Source organism: Myxocyprinus asiaticus, chromosome 30, assembly GCF_019703515.2.
Source record: "Myxocyprinus asiaticus isolate MX2 ecotype Aquarium Trade chromosome 30, UBuf_Myxa_2, whole genome shotgun sequence".
NCBI lineage: Eukaryota > Metazoa > Chordata > Actinopteri > Cypriniformes > Catostomidae > Myxocyprinus > Myxocyprinus asiaticus.
Window position 1 is genome coordinate 34,485,477 of NC_059373.1, and position 26,100 is coordinate 34,511,576.

A 26,100-nucleotide genomic window follows, 5' to 3' on the forward strand; every position below is an offset into this window, starting at 1 on the left:
TTACAGGTAAAAGAGCCAGTCACCTTTTAGATACAGACATCGCCTGTCAATCAACTTGCTAACGCGCATGCGCATTAGTTATACAAGCCGATAAAATTGCTTGTTTTAGCGTAATATATGGTAAAGAAGCACAATTAATAATACCAGTATTGTCAGATTTTATTGCTGGTTTGAAATATGTTCTTTAATCGTAATCTTGACCAACCGTTTTTGAGATTTCTGTCTTCCCCCATTCAAGTAGATAGGAGCTGCACTGGCATGACTGGAAATAGCCTCCCGAGAGCGTTCCAAAGATGGCCGACAGTGGACTGTCTTGTTAGAAAGACCTTGATCAAATTCAAAATCAAAAGAATGCGGTTAATAATCAAATTCAAAATCAAAAGAATGCGGTTACTAATCAGATTCAAAATCAAAAGAATGCGGTTACTAATCAAATTCAAAATCAAAAGAATGCGGTTACTAGTCAGATTCAAAATCAAAAGAATGCGGTTAATAATCAAATTCAAATCAAAAGAATGCGGTTACTAATCAAATTCAAATCAAAAGAATGCGGTTAATAATCAAATTCAAATCAAAAGAATGCGGTTAATAATCAAATTCAAATCAAAAGAATGCGGTTACTAATCAGACTCAAAATCAAAAGAATGCGATTACTAATCAGATTCAAAATCAAAATAATGCGGTTACTAATCAGATTCAAAATCAAAAGAATGCGGTTACTAATCAGATTCAAAATCAAAAGAATGCGATTACTAATCAGATTCAAAATCAAAAGAATGCGGTTACTAATCAGACTCAAAATCAAAAGAATGCGGTTACTAATCAGATTCCAAATCAAAAGAATGCGGTTACTAATCAGATTCCAAATCAAAAGAATGCGGTTACTAATCAGGTTCAAAATCAAAAGAATGTGATTACTAATCAGATTCAAAATCAAAAGAATGCGGTTACTCATCAGATTCAAAATCAAAATAATGCGGATACTAATCAGATTCAAAATCAAAAGAATGCGGTTAATAATCAAATTCAAAATCAAAAGAATGCTGTTACTCATCAGATTCAAAATCAAAAGAATGCGGTTACTAATCATATTCAAAATCAAAATAATGCGGTTACTAATCAGATTCCAAATCAAAAGAATGCTGTTACTAATCAAATTCAAAATCAAAAGAATGCGGTTAATAATAAAATTCAAAATCAAAAGAATGCGGTTACTAATCAGATTCCAAATCAAAAGAATGCGGTTACTAATCAGATTCAAAATCAAAAGAATGCTGTTACTAATCAAATTCAAAATCAAAAGAATGCGGTTAATAATCAAATTCAAAATCAAAAGAATGCGGTTACTAATCAGATTCAAAATCAAAAGAATGCGGTTAATAATCAAATTCAAAATCAAAATAATGCGGTTAATAATCATATTCAAAATCAAAATAATGCTGTTACTAATCAAATTCAAAATCAAAAGAATGCGGTTAATAATCAAATTCAAAATCAAAAGAATGCGGTTACTAATCAGATTCAAAATCAAAAGAATGCGGTTAATAATCAAATTCAAAATCAAAAGAATGCGGTTAATAATCAAATTCAAAATCAAAATAATGTGGTTAATAATCATATTCAAAATCAAAATAATGCTGTTACTCATCAGATTCAAAATCAAAATAATGCGGTTACTAATCATATTCAAAATCAAAATAATGCAGTTACTAATCATATTCAAAATCAAAATAATGCGGTTAATAATCATATTCAAAATCAAAATAATGCGGTTAATAATAAAATTCAAAATCAAAAGAATGCTGTTACTAATCAGATTCCAAATCAAAAGAATGCAGTTAATAATCAAATTCAAAATCAAAATAATGCGGTTAATAATCGTATTCAAAATCAAAATAATGCGGTTAATAATCAAATTCAAAATCAAAAGAATGCTGTTACTAATCAGATTCCAAATCAAAAGAATGCAGTTAATAATCAAATTCAAAATCAAAATAATGCGGTTAATAATCATATTCAAAATCAAAATAATGCGGTTAATAATCAAATTCAAAATCAAAATAATGCGGTTACTAATCAGACTCAAAATCAAAAGAATGCGATTACTAATCAGATTCAAAATCAAAATAATGCGGTTACTAATCAGATTCAAAATCAAAAGAATGCGGTTACTAATCAGATTCAAAATCAAAAGAATGCGATTACTAATCAGATTCAAAATCAAAATAATGCGGTTACTAATCAGATTCCAAATCAAAAGAATGCGGTTACTAATCAGATTCAAAATCAAAAGAATGCGGTTACTAATCAGATTCAAAATCAAAAGAATGTGATTACTAATCAGATTCAAAATCAAAAGAATGCGGTTACTAATCAGACTCAAAATCAAAAGAATGCGGTTACTAATCAGATTCAAAATCAAAAGAATGCGATTACTAATCAGATTCCAAATCAAAAGAATGCGGTTACTAATCAGGTTCAAAATCAAAAGAATGTGATTACTAATCAGATTCAAAATCAAAAGAATGCAGTTACTCATCAGATTCAAAATCAAAATAATGCGGTTACTAATCAGATTCAAAATCAAAAGAATGCGGTTAATAATCAAATTCAAAATCAAAAGAATGCTGTTACTAATCAGATTCAAAATCAAAAGAATGCTGTTACTAATCAAATTCAAAATCAAAAGAATGCGGTTAATAATCAAATTCAAAATCAAAAGAATGCGGTTACTAATCAGATTCAAAATCAAAAGAATGCGGTTAATAATCAAATTCAAAATCAAAATAATGCGGTTAATAATCATATTCAAAATCAAAATAATGCTGTTACTAATCAAATTCAAAATCAAAAGAATGCGGTTAATAATCAAATTCAAAATCAAAAAAATGCGGTTACTAATCAGATTCAAAATCAAAAGAATGCGGTTAATAATCAAATTCAAAATCAAAAGAATGTGGTTAATAATCATATTCAAAATCAAAATAATGCTGTTACTCATCAGATTCAAAATCAAAATAATGCGGTTACTAATCATATTCAAAATCAAAATAATGCGGTTACTAATCATATTCAAAATCAAAATAATGCGGTTAATAATCATATTCAAAATCAAAATAATGCGGTTAATAATAAAATTCAAAATCAAAAGAATGCTGTTACTAATCAGATTCCAAATCAAAAGAATGCAGTTAATAATCAAATTCAAAATCAAAATAATGCGGTTAATAATCATATTCAAAATCAAAATAATGCGGTTAATAATCAAATTCAAAATCAAAATAATGCGGTTAATAATCAAATTCAAAATCAAAATAATGCTGTTACTAATCAGATTCCAAATCAAAAGAATGCAGTTAATAATCAAATTCAAAATCAAAATAATGCGGTTAATAATCAAATTCAAAATCAAAAGAATGCAGTTAATAATCAAATTCAAAATCAAAATAATGCGGTTAATAATCGTATTCAAAATCAAAATAATGCGGTTAATAATCAAATTCAAAATCAAAAGAATGCGGTTACTAATCAGATTCAAAATCAAAAGAATGCGGTTACTAATCAGATTCCAAATCAAAAGAATGCAGTTAATAATCATATTCAAAATCAAAATAATGCGGTTAATAATCAAATTCAAAATCAAAATAATGCGGTTACTAATCATATTCAAAATCAAAAGAATACGATTACTAATCAGATTCCAAATCAAAAGAATACGATTACTAATCAAATTCAATATCAAAAGAATGCGGTTACTAATCAGACTCAAAATAAAAAGAATGCTGTTACTAATCAAATTCAAAATCAAAAGAATGCGGTTACTAATCAGATTCAAAATCAAAAGAATGCGGTTAATAATCAAATTCAAAATCAAAATAATGCGGTTACTAATCATATTCAAAATCAAAATAATGCGGTTAATAATCAAATTCAAAATCAAAATAATGCGGTTACTAATCATATTCAAAATCAAAAGAATACGATTACTAATCAGATTCAAAATCAAAAGAATGCAGTTAATAATCAAATTCAAAATCAAAATAATGCGGTTAATAATCATATTCAAAATCAAAATAATGCGGTTAATAATCAAATTCAAAATCAAAATAATGCGGTTACTAATCAGATTCCAAATCAAAAGAATACGATTACTAATCAAATTCAAAATCAAAAGAATGCGGTTACTAATCAGATTCAAAATCAAAAGAATACGATTACTAATCAAATTCAAAATCAAAAGAATGCGGTTAATAATCAAATTCAAAATCAAAAGAATGTGGCTGCCAACCAAATTTAAATGCCATATAAAAGAAAAAGATTGCAAATAAAATTATAATGTAAGATCTAACCATCTGCTATTTCAAACGGACTGACAACCAAATAGCCTAAAATTTAAGAACGTGTGTCACCCACAGTCATTTTAGCAGACTTTTAATGTTATAAGCAAAGTTAAATGTTTACAAATCAACAACATCATTGTTACAGTTAAACGATTGTGTTTTTCAGTTCCAGTTTGAGGTAAGTCTGTAAGTAGCGTAGGAATGGTTTATATATAATGCTGCATATACAGCAAAACATATAGAAAAGTCTTGGAATATGTGTGTAAATATCTGAATAGTTTTGAATAATGTAAAGTAATATTATATATTATAGTATTAAATATAATACAATACAATATAATATAATATAATTTTAATATTTCTCAATGACAAAGTGTTTTTACTCTAATAAACATGTTGAAAGCTTATAAAATATCAAGCTAAAAAGAGAAAAGAATGGCGAGATTACAGGCTTTACATGTGACATGCACATTTTGACAATTGTGAAATCTGAATTGCATAATCTGGATGTTGCACAACCTATAAAGGCAAGTGTATGTCAGTTTATAGGTAGTATTCAGGGCAGGACTTTTAGGGTATTGAGCAAATGTTGCCTTTCTCTAAATAAACTGAACAGTAAGCCTTTTTCAAACATATTTATTTTAGATATGAGAAAATTCCAGTCCCTCATTTCATTTTTAAGTGGCATAGCAGTGAGCGTCATTCTCTCAGTAACTTTTTCTAGCTTCCAAAGGAACCTGACTCCTTCATTCGCCATGACTCGCTGTAATATACCTATTGTACGACTTGGTGTTACTGGTAAGCCAAAGTCTATTTCTGTACTCTAACATTTCTCCTTCATTTAATCAGGCACAACCACAGTAAAAATAAGAATTGGAAAAAGGGTCAAGATGATCAGTTTACCCATATGTAAATGTAATTTACTCCTTTGTAACTTGTGTTGATTTATAATATTTAATATTTGACATGCTTTAAAAAAGTGTTACTTCAAACTGATTCCTCAAACATACAGTATCTAAAATTGAAGATCTGATGATTCTACTGTATGCATACATAAAATCCACATACTTCTTACAATTACATACAACAGAAATAGTAGGAGTAGTATGCTATTAGGAACATAGCCATTGATTGACAGTCCTTATTTCAGCACTACACTTTGTGGTTAATCTAAACCTGTTGGCCATGTGGTGTTAAAATGAAGATAAAATGATTAATCTGTATTCTAATGTTCCTAAAGTTGAAAACAGAAGTGTTGCGCTAGAGCTGAGGCAGAAGGTAAGAGTGTTATGCTGGGTAATGACACTGCCCCTACACCTGCAGTCAAGAACTCAACATGTTCGTGCCACATGGGCCAAAAGCTGCAACAAAATTCTCTTCATGAGCTCGAAGGAGACACCCTTCCCAACAGTAGGGCTAAATGTTTCGGAAGGACGGAGTCAGCTCTACTGGAAGACCATACGGGCCTTTCAGTACATTCACAGACACCATCTGGACGATGCTGACTGGTTCCTTAAAGCTGACGATGACACGTTTGTTGTCGTTGAGAATTTGCGCTATGGTCTGTCAAAACACAACACTGAGGAGCCACTGTATTTTGGACGGAGGTTCAAGCCATTTGTAGAACAGGGCTACATGAGTGGAGGGGCTGGCTATGTTCTCAGTAAGGAAGCTTTGAGGAGATTTGTGAAGGGTTTTGCTGATGGACTTTGCAAACACACCACTGAAACTGAGGATATTGGACTAGGACTTTGCATGGAGACAATGAATGTGAGTACTGGTGATTCCAGGGATGTAATGGGGAGACAAACCTTTCACCCGTACCCTCCGGACTATTACCTGCTCAGACAGCCAACCAGACCACGACCTTGGTACCTCATCTATGATCATTATAAACCAGTTGAGGTAAGAATGACACATTTGAAGTGCTGTGCATACAGTAGTTGCTGTGTTGGATGAGTCATTAGTGATACCTGAGCAACTAATTTCAAATGACAACAACAGTTAGAAATCTGGCAAGGAAACTGATTCCGAATTGTGGTGCTTATAGAGATAAAATATCCTAGGCCAGGTGTCTTTAACCTGTTTCAGGCTAAGGACCCCTTAGTGGATAGACACAAGGAGCAGGGACACCTTGTTTCATATTATATAAAACTAGGAGTTGCATTTTAAGTCCTGTCTAAAATAACATACTTATGGTACCATATTAATGTAAAGTATAGTACTTTGTTTTTATGCTCAGATTGCAAATCCATTAAAATAATTCAGTCTTTCATTCAGTAAATCATCATTATTGCTGTACAGAGTCAAATACCTGTACATTACTTTTTAACTTTACTTAATATAATACAGTACAATAGGGGAGGGACAATATAGCATTTAGCAAAACTTATTTTTTTTCCAAACAACTATTAGTTTGAGATCAGTCAAAAACTGGCTAACAGTTCTGCCACAGTTCCCCTATGGGACATGGACAGCCTGTAAAATATTTTATATTGATATGTTATTTCTATACTAATATTGCTAACATTTGTTAGAATATGGAGAATTCCTACAAGAGAGCTTTCCTGAATAAATAATAATAGTAGTAATAAAAAGGCATTTCTTTGCCCTTTTCAACATAGCTTTGCTGGCCAATCAATCAATCAATCAATTAATCAATCAATCAGTCTAGCAAAGATATAGCCAGGTGACAGATTCAACTTCAATATTAACCCTATAGCGCCTAGCGTATCATAATTGATACATTATTTTTTTTAAAGCATTGCATCATCCCTATGATCAACATGTTGTATGCAGTATACTACATGTCTACATGCCTCCTGGTAAAGTATCTGTGCTCTTCTGGAAAAAGAAGGCCTTGTTATATCATTTCTAAAATGGCTGCCTTTATTGTGATGCACGTCTTTTTGCTGTGAAAGATTAGCTGATTTTGATTAAGTAACAGTAACAATAACATTTGCATTGTTACTGATATTTCAATATGAGTACAGTATTTACTGAATTGAAGCCACTTATGTTTACCTAATGTTTTGTGCATCATGTAGAAATGCATGTATCAAATATGAGACAACATGGCCTTTGAGGTTTAAATTAACTCAATATTAAAGGGATAGTTCACCCCAAAAAAATGAAAATTCTCTCATTATTTACTCACCCTCATGACATCCCAGGTGTGAATGACTTTATTTCTTCACCAGAACACATTTGAAGAAAAATATCTTAGCTCAGTAGGTCCTTAAAATGCAAGTGAATGGAGATTTCTCTTTTGAAGCTCCAAAAATCACAGACAGTCAACATAAACGTTATCGATACGACTCCAGTGGTTAAATTAATGTCTTCTAAACCGATCGCTTTTGGTGCTAGAAAGACAAATATTTAAGTACTTTTTTTTTCCGGTAAATCATGCTTCCAGTCAGAAGCGGAATGCATGTGTGATGTAATTGCATTGGCATGTGAGACACGTAAGAACTGAGGCACATGCATCTCAGCTGGAAGAGCAGTGCTGTTTACAAGTGAGAAGGAGGAAAACTGTACAGTAGCTTGGTTGATTTAGGTTTAGATCTGTATTTATCTGTTTCTTTGTTAACAATCGTGCTTTTGTGCGTTTATCCTGGATGTCTCAACAGAGTGGAGAGCTTGAGATTACGTGTGTATCATTGCAACGCGAATACATCACATGAGAGACCACATGGACTCCACCCACTGGTGACGCTTACCAGAAGTGTTGAATTATAGCTAAGAAGTACTTAAATATTGATCTTTTTTGCACCAAAAGCAATCGTGTCACTTTAGAAGACATTAATTTACCCGCTGGAGTCATATGGATGACGTTTATGTTGACTGTCGGTGATTGTGAAATGTCTGATCACCATTCACTTGCATTTTAAGGACCTACAGAGCAAAGTAGTGCTCTGGTGAGGAAAAAAAGTCATATACACCTGGGATATCATGAGGGTGAGTAAATAATGAGAGAATTTTCAGTTTAACTAGAAAGACAATGTCAAAAGTAGAATTAGGAGATTGTTGTTAAAAAAAAAATGTCTTAAATCTTGATTTGTTGATATCACATATTTTAATATGACTGTAAATGACAAAGATTGTTTGGATGAAATCGTGTACTGTATGCCAGAGATGTTCTACTATTTATGTTGAACATATTGTTCTGTTCTTATCTTTTCAGGGCCCCAGATGCTGTTCAGATTTAGCTATCTCTTTCCACTACATATATGATGTGGAGATGTACACATTGGAATACTACACCTATCACTTGCGCCCCTATGGATATAAATACCGAATTAACCCAGACAAACTGTTAAATAATAGAAATAAGATAATACTTTGGGATACATGACCTTACTTGTCATAAATTGAATAGAAGAAAACATTCAAAATGTTATCTTTTTATGTTAAATTTCTTAATACAATGAATACATCACTTCATAGAACAATAAATATAACATGGTTTACTTAAAATTGTCTTAATACATATTAAAAACAGATTTGACAAAGATACAGACTAACAACTTGTCCCCCCAAAACATTACTAGCCTTTGAAATAGAGTTTTTGCTTCATTACAGACCATCCATAAAGATAACAAGTTGAGAATCTTTGTTAAATTCTATAAAAATTAAAGCAAGTGATGATGTGGTTAATGCAGACCTACAGTAGTATCTCCTTCAGTATAATTCATTTATAGAAGAAAGGACATCAACAGGCAGAAAACTGACAAAGTGTCAGTGTTTGGTTGTCACATACAGCATTTAAGACATGATGGCAGTCTTTTAAATAACCAAATCTGAGATCATGGTCACTGCAAAAGCCATATGGTGATATGTAACATTGACAAACATAATTAAGAATATAGATGAAAATGCTAATAATCACAAAATGCAAAAGAAGACAGTTTTAACATACTATACTTTTCCCATAAAGTTTTACAGATGTAGTCACAAGAGATTTGGGGGGGATTCACAAAATGCTGTGTTTTTTTAAACAACAATGCCTTTCTGAATATTGTTGATAAAGGGTTGTATAATGTGTAAGATGAGTGATTAGAAACTTTTCAGATTCTTAATCTCAGGCTTCTGTATGATAAATACACACCCCTTCTCATGAACTCTGAAAGACCTGTGACTCTTATGGCCAGTCATGTGATTTTCACAGGAATGATTTACTATTGTAATGATGGCACAGTTATTCATACAATTTAACAAATATATATTTACAGTATTTTTCACTAAATGTATTTTTAGGGTTGCAACATACAAAACAAATGCACTTTTTATGGAAGGAATAAAAAAGAAAGAAATGCACAAAACATTTTCAATGCGACTAGTATAATCATAAAACTTGCCACTATGTACTGTATTTCTATGTTATTTTTAGAAAATAGTGCAGCTAAGTCTAGTATATCTAAACTATATATATATATATATATATATATATATATATATATATATATATATATATATATATATATATATATATATATATATAAATGTGTTGACTATTATATAAATTTGAAAAACTGATCTCCAGTCAGTGTGGGATCCCTCATTATTCTCACATGAGCAATGTACTAAAATGAAAATGCATCTGTTTAGTGCATGATTGCAATGTTGAACCAGCTTGATAAAAAAAAAAGCTAATACAATACATGCAACTTTTTTTATATGATGAATGAAGTACTGTGCTTCATTTTGAGGATATGTTATGTCTGCACACAAGTTTTTATACACATCTCTTCCATCTCAAAGCGGTTGCTGTTGCCTTGACAACCACCGTACCAGAACTGTGCACAGGCGTTGGCCTCCGGGTCATAGTACCACCTCACAATGTATGCCCTGCATGGTCCAGGGTCCAATCCCTGCAAGCAGCCAACATCTGAAAAACAACAACATCAGCATATACTGTAGGTACTTCATATTTGATTTGGTGGTTTAAATTATTATAACTTTTTCAATGATAAAATAAAAACCTAAATTTGAATGTGAAAAGTGTAACCTTTCTAACCTATCAAACACATCACTTATTTTATACATATTATGCATTAAAACATCAATGCACAATTGCATTACTCACAGTAAGTGTTTACAAAGCAGTTTACAAGGTTACATTTTGTATTTTTACTATAGTACTCAAATAATTTTCAAATGACACGACTGGGGTGCGAGCCAGTGTGCTTACCTCTCACAGTGACGTCGGGCTGTTGGGGAGGTGGAGGTAGTGTTTGTGGAGGTGGGCTGATCTCTGGAAAATTACGCCAGTTTGTGGGCGTCTGGGGTCCAACCACAGAGATCGAGGAATGGGGTTTTAGCCTCTCTCCATATGGGGCAGCTGTTATCCTAGGGAGCTCATTGACAGACCCATCAAAATAGACTCTCCTACTGGTGTCAATGTTGTCTTTATAATCATCTGGTTGAGGTGGAGAAGGGGTCTCAAACGCTGTCGGACGTGCAACCTGTGGTAAAGAGAGACATTCAGAGTGAGTCAGGCTTTTTTAAGGTTTGCCTATAGGAACACTAAGCACATTTATAGATTTGTCCTTTGTGGGTTATTATTTGAGTCATTTGAATACAACTGCATACATTGGAATTTTCGAATGTTGCAAATTAAAGGTGTTTTTGTAATAACCTTATTAATGTTACAAAATAATGAATATAAACTGTATGCTCTGGTTTAGATTATGCCGAGCAACTGAAGAGTAAATTAATAGTTACTTTTGGTAATTCAAGACAAATTGAAATATAAGAATTGTATAACATTTCTTTATCTTGCTTGGTCTTTCATTGTTTCCTAAACAGATGTGACATGATAAAGCGACAAGGCATGTTTTTAGTTGCTTCATTTTTATTTCTGTGACTTTACCTCGCTCACATTGACATGTCAATGGTCCAAAATCCTGCTCCACGTGTGTGTATATTGAACATCATATACTTTATGTTCTGATTGGCTGCTATTGTGCCACCTTGTGCAGTATTTTCACTTCTTTACAGCATTAGGACATGGTGTTATGCTTTTTCCTTTCCAAAACCACTGAAAAGTATCTTGGAGTCCATATTTTCCTTTTGAATAACATATTTTTGCTCATGATGCTGGATTACAATTTGTATATTTTTTTTCTTTTGCTGTTCTATGTGTAATTTTTAACAAACTTTATACAGTGTATTGTAAGTTGTTCTTGCTGTGTCCAAATGTTGAAGTTTAAAAAAATACCTCTTTCCCCTCTGTGATTAAATCATTACTGATGGGGCTCTCAGTTCTGTCTGGAATTGAAGCAGGCACAAATGAGGGGAAGGGAATTCCATTTGGGTTGAATGGTGTTCCATCATCATGCTCGCAGATCTGACTCAGTACTTTACTCTCCAATGCTAAAAAAACAAACAAACAAAAAACAATAAGAAAGCATAAGAATTCTAGTAAACCATAATTAGGAAACAATGGAAAATAAGCATCTAGCATGGTGTCGAGATTTAGGCGAAGATATAGAATATCTGCTTAAAAGCCCAAACCCAGACCATTAATACAAGATTTAAACTGTTATATTATGAATGGATTATGAGAGTATATACTGCATAACATCAGAATTACAGTATTGCATAAATGTAATATTCCTGATTATTGTTTAAAATGTAATTTAGAGAAAGGAACTACATTTCATTGCTTATGGAAATGCCCCTAATGAAACTCTATTGAGAAAAGGTGTTAGTCTGTTTGATTGTCTGTCTGTCCTAAGCTTTGTATACTTAATATTTTTCTTGTAACGTCTAATCTAACTGGCTCTGGAAAGAAACTGTTAATCTTCTGTTTATTACAAGCAACACATGTAATTGCTAGACACTGGAGAAGTATGGATAGCCCTAGTATGAAGCAAGTCTCATTGTTTGTCTATGGAAAATCTAACATGTATTGTTAAGGGCAAACCTGCAAAGTTTATCACATTATCATATTTCAGAACCCTTCTATAACATTCTTGAAGGAACCTGATATAGATAGTTTATTTTCTGTGTAACTGGCTTAGTATTCTCCTCATAGATGACGTAGAATCTGGCATATGTATGAATGTATTCGTTTATGCACATATAACCTTTCTATTAATAAATTTGTTTAACTTATTTTTCTCTTCCCTTTTTATATGATTTTTGTCCTATTATCGTACTTTGTTGTCATTTCAAAATTAAAAATCAATAAAAATATTGTAAAAAATAAAATACAATTTGTAAACCATAAATTAAGGAATAGTTCACCCCAAAAATTCTGCCATTATTTACTCACCCTCATGTTGTTCCAAACCTGTATGCTGTTATTTATTCTTTCATGGAACTGAAAATGAGACATTTTTATGAATCTTCACACTGCTGTTTTGCAAACAACGACAGTTCATAGAGTCTACCGAGCTCCAAAAAGGACAAAAACACCATACAATTCCATATATTCCTAGTCTTCTTAAGAAGCCATACGATTGCTTTGTGCGCATTATTTGGCAATTCATTCAGCACTTTTCATTCCTCTGCTGCAGCTCTCAATTCTCCTTGTGTCCCATAGACAAAAAATAATAATAAAAGCATACAGGTTTGAAACAACATGAGGGTGAGTAAATTACAACAGAATTAAAATTTCTGGGGTGAATTATTCCTTTTAAAGTAGCAAACGATAACAAAAGTTAGCATTTTGTTTTCTTAGTCGGAATTACGTACTAGGCAGTGTCATGAAGTCGTTGATCAAGTAGACATATTCTGCATCAGGATCAGAGGCTAAAATGTTCATCTCATTCTTAAACTCTGTGTACTGTGAGTCACTGCTGTTCACGATGCCAATCACAAAGATTTCAATCCCAGCATCATGAGCTTCCTCTGCAGCCTCCTCCAGCTTCACTGCATCCCGTTTGTCTGCTTGTCCATCCGTCAACACGACTGCGACCTTCCTCACACCCGGCCGGGCCGCCTGAAACAGCTGAGTGGCTCGGCGGATGGCACTACCCGTGAAGGTACCCTCGCCCAGGTATGGCATCCTGCGCACAGCAGCTTTGATGCTGGCCTGGTCGGACAGCTGTTGTAGGCTGACCACCACCACTTCCACATGACTGTAGAGCACCACCCCAACACGAGTGGCCTCTCGGCTCACAGATATGCGATCGATCAGAGAATTCACAAAATCCTTCACCACTTCAAAGTTCTCAGGACCAACACTCTCTGAGCTGTCAATGATGAATATCAGCTCCAGAGGACTCATACGGCATGTGATACCACATCCTGAGACAAGACACAGAGTACAACACATCTGTCTCCACCTAACACACACAATTCAGCTTAAATATAAAGTTTTGTGCTAGAGTGACAAGGATGGATACTTACCGCATATGTCCCGTATTATTCTGATCACCTCTTCTCTCTGTTGGGTAAAATTAAATATGTATTATTTATACAATATTTTTAAGTGTTCTGATGAAAGACAAAAATTGCTGATGTTTAGACTCACCGATAGGCCGGGGTCACCCTTCTCACCAGGTTTTCCCTACAATATAAGTTTATTTTAGTATGGTACTAATTGTGATTTGTTGAGATAAAATTTTAAAAATGACCATATGTTCGTGGAATAGGCAGTGGCAAATTCTCAGGGCCAGCAAAGCCTTCTCTGCTGGCCTAAAATGCCAGTCACCTTTTTCCTATGTATTTATAATCACTTTCCACTCTTAATTAATCTACAAACAAATCGAGAAAAATGAAAAGTTTATCCAGTCAAAATTTAGTCCTTGATTCTTACAAGCAAAGTGTGACAACTGTTTCACAAATCGCATGCCCAAAGCAGCGCGTGAGTTTGAGCTCCACCCCCTCAGGCCTTCAGAATTTCTTCAGAATCCCTCAACAGTGCAAATGAATGAGCAACTAAAGTCAGATTCATCAGCCAATCAGACTGATTTATTTGTTCTTGGTGGGTGTGATCTTTAGGATATGTCCCGGTCGAGGCCTTCTAGCTGCCCTTGAGTGACGCAATCACGCTTTAAGTGATGTAATTTGAAAGCGAAGAGCACGAGATCTTGCTGACGAGTCGACTGTCATTACTGCTGCTATCGCCATTGAGAAAGAGATCCTTATGGATTTAAAAACACGAGATGTTCTGCATGACCGTGTGATTGCTTAATTTATTAATCATGGTCATTCATTCAAGTTAATTGGTAAGTGCTTTTTGCATTTTTATAGCAACACCAGGAGTTTAAGTGTAAATTAAGCTGCTTGAGCATTCAGTGTCGGATCAAGTATTGAAAAGTAGTGCTGCGTACCATTCAACTTGGAATGTCGTATTTTACAACTTCCTTCTAGGAAAAGTGCAATGGAATGCATCTTGAAGTCAGAATTACAACTTGCAGACTCATGCAGAAACTCTCAACTCCGATTTCGCCGAGATGCAGGGGCATGATGTCACACAAACATGTCCATACTCAGGGAGATATACAAAGTAAGTGATAAACATTCACTTTATTAAGTAATATCGATAAATGAGTTCGTTTCAACATTACATGATATTAAAGCTTGTTTAACAAACGCCTGCAGAAACAGGTGTATAAAACATTATAATCTCTTTTGATAATCGTACACCTGAAGCACAAATGCTAGCGCTGCAGCATTGTTTATCAGTTGGGTTGCTAGGAGACATCTCTAATGAGAGTAAAACCCCTGCCTAACCCCAAACCTAAACTAATGGGAGCGTTGCAGTTCTGAATATCGGGGAATGGAAAGCATTTTTGGAGATATCAAGTAGGAATATCCCTCATCCAACTTGAATGGAACGCAGCATAACCGTGTACCCTGACGAAAATATTATTAGATATATTTTTCCAGGTATTATAGACCTCCTTAGTAGATTCATATGAAAAATTATGATTTTTGAATGTCTGTTCGGGAGACGTTCATTTCACAAAACTAAGCTTGCTTGAGCATTAATTGTAATTTCAAGTTCTGGCTTTCATGTGTGGACGTGTTTTTAAAATGTCAATTGGTATTACTAGTTAGCTGCGAAAGGCATAGGGTGTCTTATTAATTGTGAAACTGTATTTTCTTAATGACACGAATCACATTGAAGGCCTAGACTGTAAATGCACGGCCCGCCACTGCTTGGCCTCATATCAGTCACAGCAACAGCACTTTGGAAATTAATAACAGCTGTTTGCTATCAGAGTTTGAGCGATTCCTTCGTGAAAAGTTCAAATCTACCAACAGCAGTTGCGGGGTGAATAGGCCTAAATAGAGCAGACGCGATAAATTATGTCAAATCTTGATTTTATCCTGATCCACCCATCCTGATGGGAATTTAAAGAAGCCCAAACCTCCAATAATCTTTCAGAAACAGGGTGTTTCAACCCCACAAACAACTTCAGTGAAGCGCCCATATACAGCAGTCCTTTTCTGCACTGTCAAAAGAACCCAGGAGTGCTCAAGCATTCGTTTGTAAAAACTAACTTCATCTATATGTTATCCATGTTTTTTCTTGGCTGACACTGACTGCTAGGTTGTTGCTTTGCCTGGCGCTTTCTTCATAACTTGATAGAAATGCTTACGGATTTGGCTGACATGAGAGTGTCAAAATAAAGGTGCATCTTTAAAAAAACACATTGATGCTTACATGTTGCATTGATGAAACTGTATAGTTGGTTATTTAATCAATTCATTGACCCAGATTGATCTCTATATCCATATATTGAACCAATTTAAAAAAAAATTGTGTTTAATAGTGGAATTCCTGATGAAGAACTACACTACCCAAAATCCAGCAGAGAAATGCCCACCAATCGGAGAATCACAGCCAACAAATCCCACCAAACAAGCTCTGCAGTGACCGTCCACTTCCATGACGCACTGTGAATGATTCAGTCGAGACGAGTCAGTCTCTCTACACTCTTTTTTTTATTTATTTTTTTTATCCCCTTTTCTCCCCAATTTGGAATGCCCAATTCCCACTACTTAGTAGGTCCTCGTGGTGGTGCGGTTACTCACTTCAATCCGGGTGGCGGAGGACAAGTCTCAGTTGCCTCCACTTCTGAGACAGTCAATCCACGCTGTGGCAGGGTGGAGGGCGGGGCCGGGTTGTGATTCCGCACACCCGGCCCCTAATTAGGCTGATTAAGCCTGAGAGGGATAAGGCCGACCGGAGACGGCAGTGTGACAGAGAGAGAGTTACGAACAGCTGTCCGACACCCACGTGTGTGTTTGTCTTTTTGGTTCAGTTTATGATTAAAATATTATTTATATTGTTAAGCCAGTTCTCGCCTCCTCCTTTCCATTGATGTGTTACACACGCATCTTATCACGTGGCTCGTTGTGCATGACACCGCGGAGACTCCCAGCATGTGGAGGCTCATGCTACTCCCCGCGATCCACGCACAACTTACCATGCGCCCCATTGAGAGCGAGAACCACTAATCACGACCACGAGGAGTGTTACTCTACCCTCCCTAGCAACTGGACCAATTTGGTTGCTTAGGAGACCTGGCTGGAGTCACTCAGCACACCCTGGATTTGAACTCATGACTCCAGGGGTGATAGTCAACGTCAATACTCGTTGAGCTACCCAGGCCCCTCTCTACACTCTTAAGCTAAATATTTGGCAAAAAAAAAATTACAAGAAATTACTTTATATAAATAATTTAATATTGTTTCAACATTTTGAATTTGATTACATCATTCGCAATACTTTGTGGGATTGTAGTTTGTGCCCTTATTGAAGACGCTAAGTACACAGTCTTGTACCCTTGTGTTTTTATATAAAAAATATATATATATTTTTTGCTTCAAATCAAGTTTGCAATGTTGTGATTCACCTCGGAGCTGGTTGGATTGGTTCATGGTTTAGAACTCTTTTATGAAGGCTTTTATGAAATCCCTATGGAAGAAATGAGTGGGAAAATACTTTCGGAAGCCAAATGGCTGAAAAAGTGGGCGGCACTGTTGCACTAGTGGCTCATATTTGTCAAATATTCTTATGAATCAAAAGTCTTTTGATCATTTCTATTTTTCACCTGTGCCACTTTTATTTAGAGGAGAGTTAAAAAATTTGTGAGCACTCAGTGTCATTGAGCTTTTCAAAGACTTGATGCTACGAACCATACAAACTCCAGTTACTTTGTTGGAATTGATTGTGAGATGACAGTGGAGTGTAGTTCAGAAGCATGTGCAAGGCAAACAGTACCTTGGGTCCTGTTTGTCCAGGAGCTCCATGTTCTCCTCTATCTCCTTTTCTCCCACGCTCACCCACTGGGCCTCTGTCACCCTGAAAACACCAGACCATCAGATTATGTCCTTGCATTAAAAAAAGTTATATATTATTAACTATATTAAAATATAATACAATCAGGCAGTTTTAGAATATCTTGTACCTTCTCTCCTGGCAGGCCATCTCCTGGAAGCCCTCTAGGACCCGGAGCCCCTTGAAACCCAGTCTCTCCCTGTGTTGAGAACATGTTTGTTTAGAATTTAAAGCAATGCATGGTCTAAGATTCAGTTATGTGGTAGTGTTGAATTTTCCTTGCCACCCAATTCAAGTTAATAGAGCAATTAAGGTCTGCGCCATTCTATGTACAGTATGATTATTAAGTGTTTTTACCTTGGGACCCTGGATACCCTCTCCTGGAAGGCCTGGAAGACCAGTGGCACCAGGTTGGCCAACCGCACCCTGTAAAAATATCAAATGTATTAATCAATATTGAATATATTCAGAGCCAATAAACAAGTTCATCTAATTAGATGTGTTTTTGAACCTTTGCTCCCAGCAGTCCAATTCCTGGAGGCCCTGAAGGGCCAGGAACTCCTGGTGAGCCCCTGTCTCCCTGAGAACAACAGTATTCTTTTAGTTTAAAATAAAGAATTCTCAGGATTTATGAAAGGTGAAAGGGTGAATCTCAAAAAAACACACCCAAGTCAAATTTCACTCCAAAATGAATGTACAGGTATATGTAATGTACAGTATATCACCCTGTCACCCTGAATCATGGCAACGTAGGTTTTATTTGGTTATAAACACTCCTATAAAACTGTATGAAAGTATGTTTTATGGCTTGTGTGTATATATATATATATATATACACTATATTGCCAAAAGTATTCGCTCATCTGCCTTTAGACACATATGAACTTAAGTGACATCCCATTCTTAATCCATAGGGTTTAATATGACGTCGGCCCACCCTTTGCAGCTATAACAGCTTCAACTCTTCTGGGAAGGCTTTCCACAAGGTTTAGGAGTGTGTTTATGGGAATTTTTGACCATTCTTCCAGAAGCGCATTTGTGAGGTCAGACACTGATGTTGGACGAGAAGGCCTGGCTCGCAGTCTTCGCTCTAATTCATCCCAAAGGTGCTCTATCGGGTTGAGGTCAGGACTCTGTGCAGGCCAGTCAAGTTCTTCTACACCAAACTCGCTCATCCATGTCTTTATGGACCTTGCTTTGTGCACTGGTGCGCAGTCATGTTGGAACAGGAAGGGGCCATCCCCAAACTGTTCCCACAAAGTTGGGAGCATGGAATTGTCCAAAATCTCTTGGTATGCTGAAGCATTCAGAGTTCCTTTCACTGGAACTAAGGGGCCAAGCCCAGCTCCTGAAAAACAACCCCACACCATAATCCCCCCTCCACCAAACTTCACAGTTGGCACAATGCAGTCAGACAAGTACTGTTCTCCTGGCAACCGCCAAACCCAGACTCGTCCATCAGATTGCCAGATGGAGAAGCGTGATTCGTCACTCCAGAGAACGCGTCTCCACTGCTCTAGAGTCCAGTGGCGGCGTGCTTTACACCACTGCATCCGACGCTTTGCATTGCACTTGGTGATGTATGGCTTGGATGCAGCTGCTCGGCCATGGAAACCCATTCCATGAAACTCTCTACGTACTGTTCTTGAGCTAATCTGAAGGCCACATGAACTTCGGAGGTCTGTAGTGATTGACTCTGCAGAAAGTTGGCGACCTCTGCGCACTATGCGCCTCAGCATCCGCTGACCCCGCTCTGTCATTTTACGTGGCCTACCACTTCGTGGCTGAGTTGCTGTCATTCCCAATCGCTTCCACTTTGTTTTAATACCACTGACAGTTGACTGTGGAATATTTAGTAGCGAGGAAATTTCCCGACTGGACTTGTTGCACAGGTGGCATCCTATCACAGTACCACGCTGGAATTCACTGGGCTCCTGAGAGCGGCCCATTCTTTCACAAATGTTTGTAGAAGCAGTCTGCATGCCTAGGTGCTTCATTTTATACACCTGTGGCCATGGAAGTGATTGGAACACCTGAATTCAATTATTTGGATGGGTGAGCGAATACTTTTGGCAATATAGTGTATATATATATATATATATATATATATATATATACACACACACACAGTGGATATAAAAAGTCTACACACCCCTGCTAAAACAGAGGTTTTTGTGATGTAAGAAATTAAACAAAGATAAATCATATCAGACTTTTTGTACCTTTAATGTACAGCCTATGCAATGCCACTGAAAACCAAAGTGACACATTTCTGAGAAAAAAAGTAAAAATAAAAAACTTAGAATTACCTAACTGCATAAGTGTGCACACCCTTTTATAATTGGGTATATGGCTGTGTTCAGAATCAATCAGTCATCAAGCTCATGTGAAATAGTACACACCTGACTTCACCTGGAGTGACTCTGATTAACTCCAAATAAATCTCAGCTGTTCTTGTAGTATTTTTCTGACATCTTCTTGGTTGCATGCTACTACAAGAGCCATGGGCCACAAAGAGCTTAAAAAGCATAAACGGGATCTCACTGTTGAATGGTATCCCTCAGGTGAGGGCTACAAAAACATTTCCAAGGCATTAGAGATACCATAGAACACAGTGAAGACAGTCATCAACAAGTGGCGAAAGTATGGCACAACAGTGACATTATCAAGAACAGGATGTCCCTCCAAAATTGATGAGAAGACAAAGAGAAAACTGGTCCAGGAGGCTGTCAAGAGGCCTACAGCAACATTAAAGGAGCTGCAGCTCTTTCTGGCAAGTACTGGTTGCTCCCTACAATTGACAAATATCTCCCGTATTCTTCATCTGTCTGGGCTATAGGGCAGGGTGGCAAGACCAAGCCTTTTCTGATGAAAAAAAAACATCCAAGCCCGGCAAAAACCTATATCCAGTCTCCCAAAACCATGTGGAAAAATGTGTTATGGTCTGATGAGACTGAACTTTTTGCCCAGAATTGTAAAAGGTATGTTTGGTGCAAAAACAACACAGCACATCAGCAAAAGAACACCATACCCACAGTGATGCATGGTGGTGGCAGCATCATGCTTTGGGGCTGCTTTTCTTCAGCTGGAACTGGGGCTTTAGTGAAGGTGGAGGGAATCATGAATAGCTCCAAGTACCTGTAAATTTTGGCACAGAACCTTCTGGCATCTGCTAGAAAGCTGAAAATGAAGAGATCTTTCACCTTTCAGCATGACAATGATTTAAAGCACACATCCAAATCAACAAAATAACAGCTTCAGCAAAAAAAAAAAAGATTAATGTTTTGGAATGGCCCAGCCAGAGCCCAGACCTGAATCCTATAGAAAATCTGTGGGGGGACCTGAAGAGGGCTGTACACAGGAGATGCCCTCACAATTTGACAGACCTGGAATGTTTTTGCAAAGAAGAGTGGGAAAATATTCCCAAGTCAAGATGTGCCAAGCTAATAGACTCTTATCCAAACAGACCGAGTGCTGTAATAAAAATCAAAGGGTGCTTCAACTAAGTATTAGTTCAGGGATGTGCACACTTATGCTGTTAGGTTATTCTAAGTTTTTTTTCTCTGAAATGTGTCACTTTGGTTTTCAGTGGCTCTGCATAGGTTGTAATTTGTACATTAAAGGTGCAAAAAGTCAGATTTGATTTATCTTTGTTTAGTTCTTTTACATCACAAAAACCTGCTGTTTTAACAGGGGTGTGTAGACTTTTTATATCCACTGTGTATGTGTGTGTGTATATATATATATATATATATATATATATATACTACCGGTCAAAAGTTTTGAAACACTCATTCTTTTTATAATATTATTTTTTTCCTTCACATTTTAGAATAATAGTAAAGTCATCAAAACTATGGAATAACATAAATGGAACTATGGGAATTATGTTGTGACTAAACAAAATCCAAAATAAATCAAAACTGTGTTATATTTTAGCATCTTCAAAGTAGTCACCCTTTGCCTAGAATTTGCAGACATGTACTCTTGACATTTTCTCAGCCAGCTTCTTGAGGTATCACCCTGGGATGATTTTTAAACAGTATTGAAGGAGTTCCCATCTATGTTGGGCACTTATTGGCTGCTTTTCTTTATTATTTGGTCCAAGTCATCCATTTCAAAAACTTTTTTTTTTTAATAAAATTTTAGTTTTATAATGAAATAAATTAATATGGTGGCACAATTATATTTTTGTCTACAAAACTAATTTCAAACATTTAAGCATACACCTTCAGATCAAAAGATTTTTAAGATCATGAGAAACATTTCAGGCAAGTGTTTCAAAACTTTTGACCAGTAGTGTATACGGTATATTGCATTAGGATAATGCATATTTTAAGACTATATAGACCATTATTTTCATGAATTTAATGCAAAATATATGATAAATAATTTAAAATGTGAAGCATACATCACAACATTTGTTGTACTGATTTTTATTCATGCAGATAAAAAAAAAAAAAGAAAAATAATATCTACATTACTGTAATGTGTGTGGAGGTTGAATTTTTAAAATGTTGTTTATTCCCAATATTCATATTCTCATGTTTTTTTTACTGTATTACTGTACAATTTATAATATATATTTTTAAATCAGCAGAAACTGAAAGCAGTACATTAAGTATTACTATGATGTATAAATACATAATTTAAATTAAACATAATTTTTATTTATTTTTTATAGTTCAGATTTGAGAACTGTCTTAATTGTCCTTAAATAGGTCCATTTTCTTTATGAAAAATATAATTTCTTTCTTTAACTTTTTGAGTGTTTTGAAGGCATTTCTTAAGCGCATGTTTTTTTTTTTTTTTTTTTTTTTTTTTTTTTTTTTGCAAGTTTCGTCTCAAATTAATAATTTTTGTGATAATTAGATGAAGAAATAAACTGTTGTGTTGTAATACCTTTGGTCCAGGAACTCCTTGTCCTTCAGGTCCAACTTCACCTGGTGGCCCAGTTAACCCTGGAAGTCCCTGAAACAATATTACATATGAATTATTTTTTATTTTTTATTTTTATTTTTTTTAACACATCAAGATTAGATCAAGATTTTGTCTCCATCACACACCTGTGGCCCAGGATAACCCTCGCCCTTCAATCCCTGTGGCCCCATTGGCCCCTGAGTTCCTCTGTCACCCTGAATCATGGCAACGCAGGCTTTATTTGGTTATAAACACTCCTATTAAACTGTATGCAAGTATGTTTTATGCCTCATGTTTGTGAGAGTATTACCTTTGGCCCGGCAGTCCCGACCCCTGGCTCTCCAACAGGACCTGGGGGACCTGCAGGTCCTGGCTCACCCTAACAACAAACATAAAAACACAAAACGATAAAGAGAATTTGTGCAGAACATAAAGTGCTTTGTTATACAGTAGCTTTAAAAGACTTCAGTGAAAGAATGGCTTACTGTAAAATGATTCATAATTGGTTTGAAGTGTGAGTCACACGCACCTTTGAACCAGGTAATCCTCGGCCCGGAGGTCCAGGTAACCCCATCATACCTAAACTTCCTGGCTCTCCCTATACATGAAAGAAAATCTCTTATTACTGTACCATAATTAAATCTATTACAACAGACCCATGTGTGTGTTTATGTTGTAGCACAAAGTGCAGTGTAATATAGAAGCAGCATTTCTTTTTAAAGGTTACAATGTTTATATACAGTGCAGTAGCCCAGAGGGAAATTTTACAGCTCAGAGTTGCTCATTTATAGATTAGGAGACTTTATGGAGTTATTTTAGTTCCAACACTGTTTCTCTAAACATTCCCAGAAATCAAAATAGACACAAAGGAGACAACTGTTGACATAAAGTAAGAGTATAGAGTTATAAAATGAATGTGGATAGCACAGATAATTTAGTCCTGAAAGTATTTGATGAGAAATTTGTTCACATTGAAATAATAGCTCATACTGAACGATATTAAATCAATTATAAAAAGTTAATTCACAGCAAGAGGAAAACAGCCTGTCCCCTATATATCTTGAGTATGTTATTCATATGATCAGTACTGTCGTCTATTTCCATGATAATTTTCTATTGAAAATTCAGTGAATTTAAGAGTCTATGTTGAAAGTTCTCACAACACAAGCATTAACCCTAGAGGATCAATTATGAGCAATAATAAAAGCCTAAAGCCTAATCCTAACAATATACAGTCATTTCACAGAACGTTTATGAACTGCTTAAAAATCATAAAGTCATTTATCATAAAGGCAAGATATAATAAGCCTTTAAACGTGACAATCTTGACATTAACCCCATTAACATTCCCAGTGCAAATAAACTGATTGTCTGTAATTAAAGGGATAGTTCACCTAAAAATGAAAATTCTCTCATTATTTACTCATCCTCATGATATCCCAGGTGTGTATGACTTTCTTTCCTCACCAGAACACATTTGAAGAAGATTATAGAAAAACATCTCAGCTCAGTAGGTCCTTAAAATGCAAGTGATTGGAGATTTATCTTTTAAAGTTCCAAAAATCACAGTCAACATAAACATCATCGATACGACTCTAGCGGGTACATTGATGTTTTCTGAAGTGACCCGATCACTTTTGGTGCGTAAAATATTAAATATTTAAGTACTTTTTTTAACTCTAAATCATGCTTCCAGTCAGAAGCGGTATGTGCGAGTGACGTAATCACCTTGACATATGAAACACGCGAGAACGCGCATTCGTCACAGCCCGGAAGAGCAGCGCTTTTTTACAAGTGAGAAGGAGGAAAACTGTACAGAAGCTTGGTTGGTTTTGGTTTAGATCTGTATTTATCTGTTTCTTTACTTACAACTGTGCATTTGTGTGCTTATTCTGTATGTCTCAACCGATTGAAGAATTTGAGATTACCTTTGTATCATGGCAACATGAATATGTCAAACGAGAGACCGCGTGATCTCCACCCTCACCTGAAGCTTACCGGAAGCATGATTTAGAGTTAAAAAGTACTTAAATATTTATCTTTTTTCACACCAAAAGTGATCGTATCACTTTAGAAGACATTAATTTAACCACTGGAGTCATATCGATGACATTTATGCTGACTGTCTGTGATTTTTGGAGATTTAAAAGAGAAATCTTGCATTTTAAGGACCTACTGAGCTGAGATGTTTTTCTACTATTCTTCAAATGTGTTCTGGTGAAGAAAGAAAGTCATACACACCTGGGATATCAAGAGGGTGAGTAAATAATGAGAGAATTTTCATTTTTGGGTGAACTAACCATTTAAGGGCTGCCACTGTCCCACTCACCTTGGTCCCTGGGGGCCCCACTGCTCCAGAGCTTCCTGGGAGACCCCGAGGTCCTCTGTCACCTCGGTCCCCCTGTGGAGAGATTTAAAAACACAACCTATAGTGACACAACTTTTGTAATTGACAGTATTTTATATATTATTTAACTTTTTGTTCATAGACACAATACATTTTATTTTTATTTTGAAATGCAAGCCTAAAGGGTAAAGGTAAATCTCACAAAAAATGTTGGGATCATATCTCACCCAATAATTAAAATAAAGCATAATGTAACAATTATATTTTTCATAAAAAATGAAGCCTAAAGACTATTTGAATTTCTCACGGTCCACTCTTATTACTGTAGTGCATCCAGAAGTTTTCCTTTTGAGGTTTTTCCTTTTTGTAATTCAATTTTTATAGTAATTCAACTTATTATAATACAGTATTATATATTTATATATATAGAGAGAGAGAGAGAGAGAGAGAGAGAGAGAGAGAGAGTGAGAGAGAGAGTATACTGTATATACAGTATATATATATATATATTATATGTAATACAGTGGGCGGGTTTTTAATATTAAAATCAGCATAAATTTAAGGCAGGGCAACAAGTACTACCGTGATGTTTAAATACTTTATAGTTTGACATTTTTGTTAATTAATATTACTATTATGTACTGTATTTCACAATGCAAAAAAATAATAATAGTCCTAAAATAGGCTCATGTTTCTTTAAGACAATAGATAGATAGATAGATAGATAGATAGATAGATAGATAGATAGATATTTTTATTTTATTTATTATTATTTGGGTTGATTTCACCCAGACACGCACGTTTCATACGATTCGCCTGTAAATGAAACATCTAAAACATTTGGCTTCAGACACATTTTCAACATCTAAAACTGTTCCGCCCTGTGTTACACTTAGTCCTGCATTGTACTAAGAGCATAAATAAATGTTTTTTTGTTGCGGATGTAAAGCTAAGTGTCCGGAAATCTATTAATCTCATTACACAAGTGGGCAAATAATGATTCCTGGAAATGGCCATTCATATGCGTTATTCAACGTCAATGCATGAATCACTATTTGACTAAAAGCACTGTATACACATATTTAACTTATAACTAGATCCATCTAATGTGTGACAGATTGTTAGAATATAGAGAGAATGAAACACTATTACATGGAACGTCATTGCACCTTCTCGCCAGATATTCCTTTCCCTGGCGCACCCTCTGGACCTGGTAAACCAAGTAAACCCATCTCACCCTAAAGTTATGA

The 26,100-nt window shown here is 35.3% G+C and overlaps 2 protein-coding genes across 4 annotated transcripts in view; one reads left to right on the forward strand and one right to left on the reverse strand.

Moving 5' to 3' along the window:
• The first annotated feature begins 4,881 nt into the window (after positions 1-4,881).
• On the forward strand, positions 4,882-9,659 carry LOC127420948 (glycoprotein-N-acetylgalactosamine 3-beta-galactosyltransferase 1-like). The gene is made up of 3 exons (XM_051663601.1): positions 4,882-5,138; positions 5,581-6,245; positions 8,524-9,659. Exons 1-3 carry the CDS (start codon positions 4,988-4,990, stop codon positions 8,692-8,694), a joined length of 987 nt encoding a protein of 328 aa, XP_051519561.1. The 5' UTR covers positions 4,882-4,987; the 3' UTR covers positions 8,695-9,659.
• Positions 9,660-9,782: 123 nt separating this feature from the next.
• The window catches only part of LOC127420944 (collagen alpha-1(XXVIII) chain-like), a 32,877-nt gene continuing 16,559 nt past the window's right edge, over positions 9,783-26,100 (reverse strand). For all 3 annotated transcript variants that reach the window (XM_051663596.1, XM_051663595.1, XM_051663597.1), the window contains exons 20-35: positions 26,020-26,088; positions 24,833-24,904; positions 23,033-23,101; positions 22,814-22,882; positions 22,650-22,718; positions 22,486-22,554; positions 18,095-18,163; positions 17,941-18,009; positions 17,714-17,782; positions 17,527-17,607; positions 13,822-13,857; positions 13,698-13,734; positions 13,041-13,595; positions 11,560-11,714; positions 10,531-10,804; positions 9,783-10,227 (exon numbers count right to left, since the gene is read on the reverse strand). In XM_051663596.1, coding sequence (XP_051519556.1) covers positions 10,055-10,227; positions 10,531-10,804; positions 11,560-11,714; positions 13,041-13,595; positions 13,698-13,734; positions 13,822-13,857; positions 17,527-17,607; positions 17,714-17,782; positions 17,941-18,009; positions 18,095-18,163; positions 22,486-22,554; positions 22,650-22,718; positions 22,814-22,882; positions 23,033-23,101; positions 24,833-24,904; positions 26,020-26,088 — 1,935 coding nt within the window. In that variant the 3' untranslated portion in view covers positions 9,783-10,054. The remainder of the gene's footprint in view (positions 10,228-10,530; positions 10,805-11,559; positions 11,715-13,040; positions 13,596-13,697; positions 13,735-13,821; positions 13,858-17,526; positions 17,608-17,713; positions 17,783-17,940; positions 18,010-18,094; positions 18,164-22,485; positions 22,555-22,649; positions 22,719-22,813; positions 22,883-23,032; positions 23,102-24,832; positions 24,905-26,019; positions 26,089-26,100) is intronic.

Excerpts from the sequence above, each read along its gene's own strand:
- LOC127420948 (XM_051663601.1), top strand. The coding sequence starts at position 4,988 with ATGAGAAAATTCCAGTCCCTCATTTCATTTTTAAGTGGCATAGCAGTG. Across the intron at positions 5,139-5,580 it reads TGTACGACTTGGTGTTACTG|TTGAAAACAGAAGTGTTGCG; the intron begins GTAAGCCAAAGT and ends ATGTTCCTAAAG. Across the intron at positions 6,246-8,523 it reads ATCATTATAAACCAGTTGAG|GGCCCCAGATGCTGTTCAGA; the intron begins GTAAGAATGACA and ends TTATCTTTTCAG.